Source organism: Pseudorca crassidens, chromosome 14 (assembly GCF_039906515.1).
Source record: "Pseudorca crassidens isolate mPseCra1 chromosome 14, mPseCra1.hap1, whole genome shotgun sequence".
NCBI classification, from domain to species: domain Eukaryota; kingdom Metazoa; phylum Chordata; class Mammalia; order Artiodactyla; family Delphinidae; genus Pseudorca; species Pseudorca crassidens.
Window position 1 is genome coordinate 39,771,242 of NC_090309.1, and position 12,342 is coordinate 39,783,583.

The window sequence follows — 12,342 nt, forward strand, 5'->3', positions numbered from 1 at the left end:
TCTTTAGATTACATTATTTACTGTCATTGGCACTTTTGTCATTGCCTTCATTAAGGGAAGTTAGTTACGGTTTGGAGGATTGTTTTCTTGAGGTTACTGATTGTGTTAGGAAACACAGGAATAATGAAAAGAATGGAAGATTGTCCCCATGAGGATAGGCTCAGGAATTCTTAAGATAAACTTAAGGTGACAGTCTTATCTGTCTTAAATCTGTGCTACTACCCTTATTTCACAAAGCCCTGTTTTGTGGGCTTTCTCCTGGATCTTTTAAAATTTTTCTATTACACTCACTGGGAATAACTTGATTTATTTATAGTCTTGCTGGTTGAAGTCTTACATTATATAAACCAATATGTAACTTTTATTCCAAAATATAAATGTATTAATTGATATTTCTGATAACATATCATTGTAAAGCAAAAGTCATTTTAAAGAAAGAAAAAAATTTTTAGGTACTGCTGACAAAAATATTCCTATATATTTTAATTTCATATGATATTTTGGTAATGGCCTTCCAGGAATTTCTATGGCTATATTAAATACATAGGTATATAATTTATATTATGTAAATGCTATTCTGTGATTTGTGTTCTTCATTTAAAATGAATCCATCAAAAAAGAGAAAATACATTAAAAAGTTGAATACATAAAGAGAGAAATAATTTAATCTTTATTGACATTTATGTTGTTGGTAGCTGTAAAAAAAAAAAAAACTGCAGGGAACATCTTTGTATACCTGTTCCATTGTATACTCATATAAATTCTTAAGAGTAAATTTGATTCATTTTAACCAGAATACATCAATTTACAAAAGGCTCTATCAGTTTATACTCCCAGCCACACTGTGTAAGAATGCCACTTTCTCAGACATCCCCACATTCCTTACATGATAAGTCTTTGCCACTTTCACTATTTTAGTTTTATTTCCTTGGTTATTGTTGAAGATGAGTGTCTTTTCATTTATGTATCGTCCACTTGTATTAACTTGCAATTTTCTGTTCATAATCTGCATGTATTCTTTTGTCATTTTTCTTACTTATTTTTGAAAGTTCTTTATTTTGAAAATATCAACTCTTTTCCTGTCACATATGTGCAGGAAATATTTCCAAAAGTTTTGTCTTCATTATTCGTATTTTTTTAAGACCACCTGTTTTTTTTCCTTCTCTCTTTTGTTTATTGATTTATACAATTGATATCTTAGGCAAAATTTTTGAGCTCTTGTGAGGTAGATACTGTCATTAGACGCCATTTTGACAGATGATGAAACTAAGGTATAGACAGGTTAAACAACTTGCTTCACTGAGGGCACTCAAGACTCTTTACTTGACCAAGCTTCTAACCACTAAGCAATACTGTCTGCAGGTGTTAAAACCTTAAATACACTGTTCTGTAATATGCTTTTTTCACCTACCTTATAGATTCTCCATATCAGTATATATAGAGTTAACAACTGCATAATATTCTTTTTCTGGAAAGATGTGATATATCTAACTAGCTTCCTAATGTTGAGCATTACCTTACACTACTATAAGTGATGTTGCAGGGGAAATGTTTATACATCCATCATTTAGGCAATCTATAGGAAAAAATTCTAGAAGTAGAAGCTGGTTTACGAGGTATGTACCTTTGTGATTTTGGTCAGAATAACCATGAAGCTCTCTGTGGAGACTGAACTGATTTATGGTCCCACCTACAATGTCTGTGAGCCAAGTGCCAATTTTCCCACATTCCTACCAACCCAGTGTATTATCAAATTTAATTTCTGCTAGTCTGATAAGTGGAAACCATTCTCTTAGTTTTATTTTTCATTTTTTTGTAAGTATGAGTAAGGTTGAGCTTCTTTTCATGTGTTTGAAAGCCATTTATTTGTATTATCTTTTCTCTGACCTGCTCAAATCCTGTCCTTATTTTCCTTTCATGTATATACATGGTCCTTTTCTTGATAATTTGTAGAATTTTTGTATGGAGGAAATTGGCATATGTACTTGGATTTATTTCTGGACTTTCTTTTTCACTCTACAGATCTATTCATTAACCAATACCATATCCTAACTAAGTAGATTCACAGTTTTTAGTTAATATCTTGTAGAGATGGTCCATCTTCATTATTACTCCTTTTCAGAATTGTCCCGGTTGTTTATTTTTCCACACAAACTTTAGAATCAGTGTGTCTCATTCTTTCAAAAATTAAAATTCGGATACTTTTTAAATTGGGGTTGTGTTAAATTTATGGATTGATATAGAAAAATTGAAATTATATTAAATTGCCTATACAAGGACAGGATTTGTCTTCTTATTTATAGAAGACCAGTGTTGTGTTTTTCAATTTAATGTTTTCATTTAGAATTTGAATTTTAGGAATTTTTAAATAAGGTTGTTCCTAGGGATTTTCTTTGTTAGGTATCATAAATGCACTCTTTTATTTTGTTTTCTGATGAGTTGTTTATGTGGAGTAAGGATTTTTGTGTGTGAATTTGTTGCAGGCCACCTTAAGTTCACTTACTGTTTGTAGAATTTTTTTCTCAGTTGTCTTTGTGTTTATCTTCAGTATTGTCTTTGATTTTTCATTTGTTTTTAGTTTATTGTCTTCGAGTAGTTTTTTTACTCCTTCATTTTTAAGTCTTAACTCTCTCTGTTCTTTCACCTAATTTTGTCTAGAACCTCCAGAACAGTGTTAAATAATAGTTGTTTTTATTGTTTATTGTTTACTAATAGTTGTTTATTGAGAAGGTTTTAATGTTTGTGTAGTCAAAACTTTAGTTTCCCATTGTGTTTTTGGTGAGATCAGAAACCTTTAGAAGCTTTTTTGCAGGAGAGGTATGTGGTCTGAATTAACATTTTCAAAGCTTTACTCTTGTTCTAGGGGGAGATCTAGACTACAGGTAGAGAACTAGGAGGGCAAGTGTTAGGGTTAGGGGCCCAGTTAAGAAGTTTTGCAGAGGGATGATGATGAAAAGTGGTTGGACTTAGGATATTTATTGAAGATAGAGTTCACAAGACTTAAATTTTGAGAAGATTGTGAGGTGGGAGAGAGAGAAACTAATCAAGAATGACTTCTCAATTTTAAGCCTGAGAAACTAAGTGAATGATAATGCCATTTACTAAGAAAGGGAAAATTTAGGATAGATAAGATTGGGGGGGATGGGGTATCAAAATCAGTAGTTCTATTTTGGACGTGTTAAATTTGAAATGTCAATTCGGTATCCAAGTGCAGGTGCTTAAGGTGGTTGGTGTTGGTGTATTATTAAGAAGTCGTCCTTATCGCCAAGATACTAAACATACCTGTGCTACTGTAATATTTTACTTTATTAATTTTTAAAAATGTCATCTAGAATTTATCGAGGAGTAACTGTTTTCCATAAAGAGACTTATAGTAAATATTTTAGGCTTGCCAGGCCACATATGGTCTCCCTCACCACCACCATCACCACCGCTACTGCTGCTTCCTCTCCTTCCTTGCCTCTGCTTCCTCTTTCCTCTTCTTCCTCCCTTCTACTCCCTCTTCCCTTCTTCTAATTCCCCTTTAAGAGTATAAACCCCACTCTTATTTCTACTACCTTGTATAGTACCTAGCAAATATATGTTGAACAAATGGATGATTAAGACTCAGTCCTGATTCTTAAGAACTGACAATCTAATGGTTCATTTGTTCAGCAGGTAATTATTGAGAAGTCTGCCTTATGCAAAATTCGTATGTACCTTCACAAATAATATCATGACTGCTCATGATATTTGTAATTCATGGTAAAAAATAAGAGCCATTAAAGGGATGTGATCAGAGGTATGGAAGATCAGATAGTATTGATGGGATTAGGAAAGGCTTTGAGGAAGATAAAGCTTTTGTAACCAGGATAAAGTCCTTAAGTAGAAAAGTAAGGGAAACATTTAAGTCACAGAAAACAGTATGAATGAAAAATCAGTCCTAGGAAACCACTGAGTATGTGCAGGTTATTGAATGATAAGTTCAGTTTGGCTTGAGCTTGAGGAAATATAGAGGAGGTAATTTGGGGAAACTAGGTGGCCATCTGTTGTGGTCACAGGAGGTTTTGTTTGTTTTTTTTTTTTTTTTTTGCGGTACGGGCCTCTCACTGTTGTGGCCTCTCCCGTTGCGGAGTACAGGCTCCGGACACACAGGCTCAGCGGCCATGGCTCACAGGCCTAGTCACTCCGCGGCATGTGGGATCTTCCCGGACCGGGGCACGAACCCGTGTCCCCTGCATCGGCAGGTGGACTCTCAACCACTGCGCCACCAAGGAAGCCCCAGGAGGTTATTTTTATATGTACAATAAAATAAAAGCATTATTTTTATAATTTAAAAGGGGGGCCTTTCAAGTTTTTGATCAAATAATGTCAGAAATATGCTTTAACAGAATAAATCTAGTAATAGATTGAGAGGCAGCATACTTTTTCAAACTTTTTTTGAAGTTGTCTTCAAACATTTTTGCTCACATATTCTTTAAAGAATTTTGGAAAACCTAGGTGTCCTGTCAACAGATTTTTTAATTTTAAGAAATTTCTAGATTTTTTTCAAGTTTAAGTATTTTTTTAAATTGAAGTTGATATAGAATATATAAGTTACAGGTGAACATCATAGTGATTCACAATTTTTAAAAGTTATACTCCATTTAGAAAAGAAGAGAAAAGGAAAAAAAAACATTAAAATTTATTTGCTTTGGTTGAGAACAATGAGTCCAGAAAGATCTTTAAAATATAGCACTTACAGAAAAAAATAAATACATAAAAGTTATACTCCATTTATAGTCATTATAAAATATTGGCTACAATTCCTGCATTGTACAGTTTATCCTAGCTTCCAGAGTATTGTTGAAATTGATAAAAATAGTTATTTCCTGTGACTACATGATGTTGTCTTAAATTTATTCCATATTTAATTATCATTACATTACATGTATTTGGACATGGGCAATGAAAGCAATGTAAATAGACTTTGAATTTTGCCAAGTAAGTATGAAACATTAAAAATGAAATTTTATTGAAATTATGCATTAACAAGAAGGGTATGTGGCTTTTAAAATTAATTCATATAGTTGTAGATGGATATTCCTTATTAAGCTAGAATGACCATGTACTCATTCTCTTCCTACTTTATATTTCTATAGATAGAAGTTGTGAGAAACCTTGTTTCACATTGTTTTACAGTGAGAAACCACAGTGAGAAACCATGTTTACATACTGTTTACAGTAGGAATGTTCTGTTCTAACAGCGTTATTTAACTCTTTGAATTTCTTCTGAATTACATGTCAAAGATCACACTCTATCATCAGAAATTATTTTTAATATTCTCTCAGGTATCAGTTTGAGGTTCTTCTTTCTGTGAAGTATACTAAAATGGCTGTACCATTATTTATCAAATGGATATGTTAATATATATGTTACTCTTTCACTTAAGGACACCTGCTTTCCTGGTAAACTCAGAGTGAGGAAAATAAAAATATTGTTCATTTCAGCAAGCTTTTACCAATCCTAATGTTTCAATAAAATATTTTTATCACAGGCTTTAAATATGTTTTGTCAATACTTTGGAGCTATGGTTATTTAGCTCATTCAGTTTTCTAGATCTAAACTGATTAGCAAAGATAGTTCATTGTTAAACTAGTTATTTGCTAATTCTGTTCCTGTTTGAGTGAGTGACTTTATTTTCCAGTTCATGTAAATACGTTACTCTGTGTCTCCAAGTCAGTCATCTCACCTCTGAATTATAGAATAGACAAGACATAATCTTACTGTCAGTCTGTCAACTATATAAAATAAGCCTCTATTCACCTTCAGTATTTCTTAGCCAAACGTACCTTTCTTTGCCAAGTCAGGAACTATGCACTGTACTTTCTTTGACAGTAGTGAGATGGAGAAGGTGAGGTCATTAATGGGAAAATATTCTGAATTGTCCTTCATTTGGTACCTGTGTTAGAGGTTCCCTAGACCACTCCCAGATTCACTGATTCACTGGAAGGACTCAAAGACTCAGCGTGTAATTGTATCCATGACAAAGTTTTATTACAGCAAAATAATAGAAAATGAAATCAGCAAAAGAAAAAGCATGGGGCCAAGTGTGGTGAAATGAGGTACACCCTTCTGAGAGTCCCCTCTCAGTGGGGTTGCATAGGACGTGCTTAATTCCCCCAGCAATGAGTGTGACATGTGTGAGGTGTTGTCTACCAGGATGCTCTCTTCAGCCTAGGAGTCCAGGGATTTTATCAGGGGGTGGGTCATGTAGGCACATAGTACCTGCATAACTGACCACAGTCAATGAAATTCCAGACTCCCAGATAGAAAGCAGGTATTCTGCATAAACGAAATACAGATTGGTACAGTGAGCCACTTTTATCACTTACGGAAAGTTTTATAACAGAGGAGGGAACTGTTGACCATTCAGGTGTTCAGGTGACAGCCAGGAGCCAACTTTACAATGTAGCCTTTCTAAGGATAGCAGAGTCTCGGTCTTAACAATATTACCTCTTTTCTATACAGTACCCTAGGAGGTTCTATACCCCAGAAAAATGTACCTTTGTACTACTTGCGATTGAGATGGGTGAGGGAGATAACTTTCTTTGGAATAGTAGCAAAGGACCAATTAAAGAACAAGTGGGAAATGTGGCCCTTTCTCAGGCAGATTAAATTTAGGGAAAAGTATATCTCGAATGGTAAAGCTTTGCATCTCAGTTTGAACTTCACTGGTATTGAAGTTAAGAGCTTGGTGTTTTAAATCCTTAGTATAACACCTGCCAAATCTGACTCCAGGCAAGATGCTTAACCTGTTTTGTTTGTTTGTTTTGTTTTGAGGCCTTTGAATAGTATCTTGGCACTTCTAAGTGCTCATTATGGGTACATTGCTGCTTTGGCTGCTACTGCTATTTTAATTATTAGAGTGAAGTAAGGAGAAACTTAAGTAAATGCAGAGGCATTCAAGATAGGGAGTAATGAGTCCTGAACTAACACGCTTGGTCACTGAATGGAGTGGAAAATAATAGCATTGTAGATGTGCCTCTAAGAATGAGCTATAAGGTATCAAGAGGGAGAGAAGAGTGAAGGTGAAGCTCCTCCTCCCATTCCATTTTCCCTAAGAGAAATGAACATTGGGAATACTTTCAGATGATGGTATATGATGCTCCTTTAAGTTTTTAAACAGCCTTTTAATAAATTGTAGATTTTCATATAGTCCATTTTATTCTGTGTAACTTATTAATTTTATTTGGAATATAGTTAATTTCCAAGTTTAGATAATATACTTGGTCTTTCTTTTTTTTTCCAGGAATTTTTAAGAGATATCTTCAATCTCCTGTTTTTGTTGCCTAGTCTAAAAGATAGACAACAGCCAAAGTGCAAATCACATTCTTCGAGAGCTGCTGCTTATGATTTGTTAGTGGAGATGGTAAAGGGATCTGTCGAAAACTACAGATTAATACATAACTGGGTTATGGCACAACACATGCAGTGTGAGCATTCTTCTTTTCCTTTAACCTTTCTAAATTTCGTTTGTAGAAATGAGATTTTGTAGGGCATGATTTAAAGAAAGAATTCCCCATTCGTACATTTTAACATTATAAACTGTTGTTGCTAGGACATACTGAAGTTAAAAAGTAAACATTAGTTTTTGGGAAAAAAACAGTTGTGATGGACTTTTTAGAGATATGTGAAATACTTTGGCATTTGGGGGTTAAATAATTTAGTGCCAAGTAAAGACAAGTTTTGGCAGTCCTTTGAATATTTAGGAATAAATTAGTTTTACTATGTGTTCTTACCAATTTTTAAAATTACCATGTTTTATGTATATGAACTAAATAAGTAATAGATGTAGTGGCTGTTAATGAAAGCAGAATATATTATGTTTAATTGTTTGGGGGGGCATCCTTTCCTCCCTCTTTTTTCAGCAGCTCATGCACCTTATAAATGGGACTACTGGCCTCATGAAGATGTCCGTGCTGAGTGTAGATTTGTTGGCCTGACTAACCTTGGAGCTACTTGTTACTTGGCTTCTACTATTCAGCAACTTTACATGATACCCGAGGCAAGACAGGCTGTCTTCACTGCTAAGGTACAGTTTTCCTTACTTTAAAAATTAAAACTATAGGGACTTCCCTGGTGGTGCAGTGGTTAAGAATCCGCCTGCCAATGCAGGGGACACGGGTTCAATCCCTGGTCCAGGAAGATCCCACATGCCGCGGAGCAACTAAGCCTGTGCACCGCAACTTTTGAGTGTGTGCTCTGGAGCCCGTGAGCCACAACTACTGAGCCCGCACGCCACAACTACTGAAGCCCAAGTGCTCTAGGGCCTGCATGCCGCAACTACTGAGCCCGCACGCTGCAGCTACTAAAGCCTGCGTGCCTAGAGCCCATGCTCCTCAACAAGAGAAGCCACCGCACTGAGAAGCCTGCACACTGCAATGAAGAGTAGTCCCCACTCGCTGCAACTAGAGAAAGCACGCATGCAGCAGTGAAGACCCAACACAGCCAAAAAAAAAAAAAAAAAAAAAAAAATTAAAACTACAAAACAAAATTTTAAAAATTCGTTGATAAATCTTGATTCAATTTAGTAAAATATTGTTTGAGAAAATAATTTGAGTTAAAATTGACAAACTTCGGGCTTCCCTGTTGGTGCAATGGTTAAGAATCCACCTGCCATTGCAAGGGACACGGGTTCGAGCCCTGGTCCGGGAAGATCCTACATGCCGCAGAGCGACTAAGCCCTTGCGCCACAAATACTGAGCCTGCGCTCTAGGGCCCGTTTGCCACAACTACTGAAGCTCACACACCTAGAGCCCATGCTCCGCCACAGGAGAAGTCACTGCAGTTAGAAGCCTGCGGACCAAAACAAAGAGTAGCTCCCACTCGCTGCAGCTAGAGAAAGCTCACGCACAGCAGCAAAGACCCAATGCAGTTAAAAATAAATTAAATTAAATTAAAAAAATTTTTTGACGAAATTTGATACTACTAGCTAACATGTATATTTTAATTATTTTTACATTTCAATTGATTACTCCAAACACTGTAGTATAATTTCTTTATTTATCAAAGGAAAACACAGTTGTAGAATATACACACTCAGTGTATCAAATGAACACGATATTTTCAGTAAAAATAAATGCAAATTTTAATTATATAGAAAATAAGCAAAGCCTAAAACAAAGTAGGAAATTAGTACCAGAATCACTGAACTTATGTATCCTAAAGTAAATTTGTGGCCTAGTATATTTGAGTAGGCTTTGCTTATGTTATTTTTGTTAACTTGTGCATTGTAGTTTTCATTTTTTGTTTACCATGGGCTATTTTTTAGTTTGCCTTCTGCACTGCTTTTACAATTTTTTGGCAGCCTTTTTTTTTTAAATAAATTTATTTTATTTATTTATTTTTGGCTGCATTGGGTCTTCGTTGCTGCATGCAGGCTTTCTCTAGTTGCAGTGAGCCGGGGCTACTCTTCGTTGCGGTGCGTGGGCTTCTCATTGTGGTGGCTTCTCTTGTTGCAGAGCACAGGCTGTAGGTGCACGGGCTTCAGTAGTTGTGGCTCGCGGGCTCTAGAGCACAGGCTCAGTAGTTGTGGCACACAGACTTAGTTGCTCGGCGGCATATGGGATCTTCCAGACCAGGGCTCGAACCCGTGTCCCCTGCATTGGCAGGCGGATTCTTAACCACTGTGCCACCAGGGAAGCCCTGGCAGACTTTCTTTATCCTTGCACTTGGGTTTTTATTTTCTTCCATCATGTCATCTGGATGTCCTTGCATTTTTCCCCCCTTACAAACTATTGCAATTCTTTATTTATCTTCAGTGAATCCTTACTACGTTTAAGTTATGCTTCAGGGTCTCTAAAGCATACTCAGTATACTCAAGTGGGTTCGTTTTTTGGTTTTAGTTAAATTGATATTTTTAAGTTGATCATCTAACTGACTATTAGAAATAGTTGAATAATTGATTTCATTTAGCATGTGGAAATTTTTGTGACTAAATTTGGTTGCCCCCATCTGTATAATTTTATAGAACCACTTATCAAAGAAGCATGTATTCATTGATTTTCTTGTTTAGGTGGTGACTTGACCACAATTTGTAGTTTCTCTTCCTTATATTTAATGATAATCTTTTAGCCATTAGCACTGTCAGGAATTAGTGTGTAGCAACAGAAAAAACAATCAGATGTGCTAACTGTAAATGAGTCTCAGAAATGGTATTTTTGGTTAAAAACTAAATTTAGACTTGTCTCTACATAAGGAATTCTTACAGAATAGAATTATTTTCTTTTCTGATTTTTCACAGAGAGATTAAAGAAAACTACATGTATTTTACTTGTGGTAGAATATACACAATGTAAAATTTATCCTATTAACCATGTATAAGTGTACAGTTCTGCGGTATTAAGTATACTCAGATTGCACCCATCACCACCATCAATCTCCAGAATTTTTTCACCTCCTCCAGGTGAAACTGTACCCATTAGATACTTTGCTCCCCATTCTCCCTTCACCCATACCCTTTGCAGCCATTATTCTACTTCCTGTGTCTATGAATTTGACTACTCTAGGTACCTCATATACGTGGAATGATACAATATTAGCCCCTTTGTGACTGGCTTATTTCACTTAGCATAATGTCTTCAAGATTCATCCACTTCTTCAAAATTTGAATCTCAATTATGTCCTTGAATATTTAGAGGACTTTAAAAGATCTTGGCCAGTAGTACCCTGCAGTGTTAAGGATCTGCTGCTCTAGAAAAAAATAAAGATATGACTAGATGAGGGTGAGATGTCATTTGTTAATATAATATACTCTTTAATGTGTGGATTTATTTGTGGAAAAGGTGTTTTCTGTTCTTGCAAAATCGCCAACTTGTAAAATGCTTCTGTTCAGCATTGAACCAAAAAGTGCTGATCTGGAAAGCAGTTTTAAGATCTCTTTATTCAGTTTCCTTACATAATAGTGATAGCCATATCTGTATAATGAACAAAGTACTCCAATTTTTAAAATGCTAAAATTGTTAACGAAAAAATACTGTGCTTTTCCTCCATATGGCTAAAAGAATGAAAACAGTGTTAAGCACATTGTAATACTTTCTTTTCTAGAATGTCTAATTTACCATCATCAGTATGTCTTAATGGAAAGTTTTTTCTTAATTTACAGTATTCCGAAGATATGAAGCACAAGACCACTCTCCTGGAGCTTCAAAAAATGTTTACATATTTAATGGTATGTTTGAGAATTGGGTATGGAAAACTAATTAGATATACCCATTGACCAAAGGTGAAAACGTTAATTGGAGTTCATTTGTATTGGCCTGTCCTGACCATATACTCTTATTTTTCCAATTGACTTTGTCAGTTGCTGATGCTCTTTGTCATAGTGCATTTTAACTGTCATATTTTAGTCATCTACATTTTGTTAATTTATCCTTTGAAGAATTTCTTGTATCTGATCCATTTTTCATCAGAAGGTCACACCTCCCCCCTTAGTCTTAGGGTTTTCCAACTGATTTTTCTTTGTCCTTCTTAATTTCCACCCCCAAAACTATAAAAGTAATTAATCTTTAAAAAATAGCAAATCTTAATATTATTACTCCCCTAGTTAAAACTCTTTATTATGAAAAGAATAGTATTCAGGTTCAGTCAGGATGGCACACATCCCCTGTGATTCTGCCCCTTCCCTTCAACCTCCTTTCTTGTCCCTCCCCACATCCAGCCTCACCCTGTAGTAACTGTAAGCCTTTTGAAGCCCATCACCCTTTTGCTTCATCACTTGTGCAGTTATTTATGCTGCTTGTACTGCCTGTGGCACTCTTCCAATAGTACTCCTCTCCATTTTCTTCCATTTATCATCCTTCAGGAATCAACTTGGTTTTTTTGAGAAAGGCTGTCCTCTAAGAGACCAAAATTCCACAGAGTATCTCCATGTCACCATAATTCTGTTGTACCAGCACTTGTATTGAAAGTTACTTATCTCACCTATTAGAATTTGGAGGACAAAGATCTTACCATATTTATTCAAACCATGTATTTCAGCTTGTGAGACTTAATAAATGAGATTTTTTTTTTTTTTTGGCGGTACGCGGGCCTCTCACTGTTGTGGCCTCTCCCGTTGAGGAGCACAGGCTCCGGATGCGCAGGCTCAGCGGCCATGGCTCACGGGCCCAGCCGCTCCGCGGCACGTGGGACCTTCCCGGACCAGGGCATGAACCCGTGTCCCCTGCATCGGCAGGCGGACTCTCAACCACTGCGCCACCAGGGAAGCCCATAAATGAGATTTTTAACAAAATAAAAAGGTTTGTTAGTTATCCCTTGATTCCACTTATAATCTCCTTTTAACAGAGTTGGAACATGGTATTTGAACTGGCAAAGCACTT

At 35.9% G+C, this 12,342-nt stretch overlaps 1 protein-coding gene across 7 annotated transcripts in view; it reads left to right on the forward strand.

Moving 5' to 3' along the window:
• The window catches only part of USP34 (ubiquitin specific peptidase 34), a 231,535-nt gene that overhangs the window by 165,776 nt on the left and 53,417 nt on the right, over window positions 1-12,342 (forward strand). For 6 of the 7 annotated variants that reach the window (XM_067704953.1, XM_067704955.1, XM_067704952.1 and 3 more), the window contains 3 exons: window positions 7,272-7,455; window positions 7,891-8,054; window positions 11,127-11,192. In XM_067704953.1, coding sequence (XP_067561054.1) covers window positions 7,272-7,455; window positions 7,891-8,054; window positions 11,127-11,192 — 414 coding nt within the window. The remainder of the gene's footprint in view (window positions 1-7,271; window positions 7,456-7,890; window positions 8,055-11,126; window positions 11,193-12,342) is intronic. The other variant, XM_067704950.1, reaches the window with a different exon arrangement.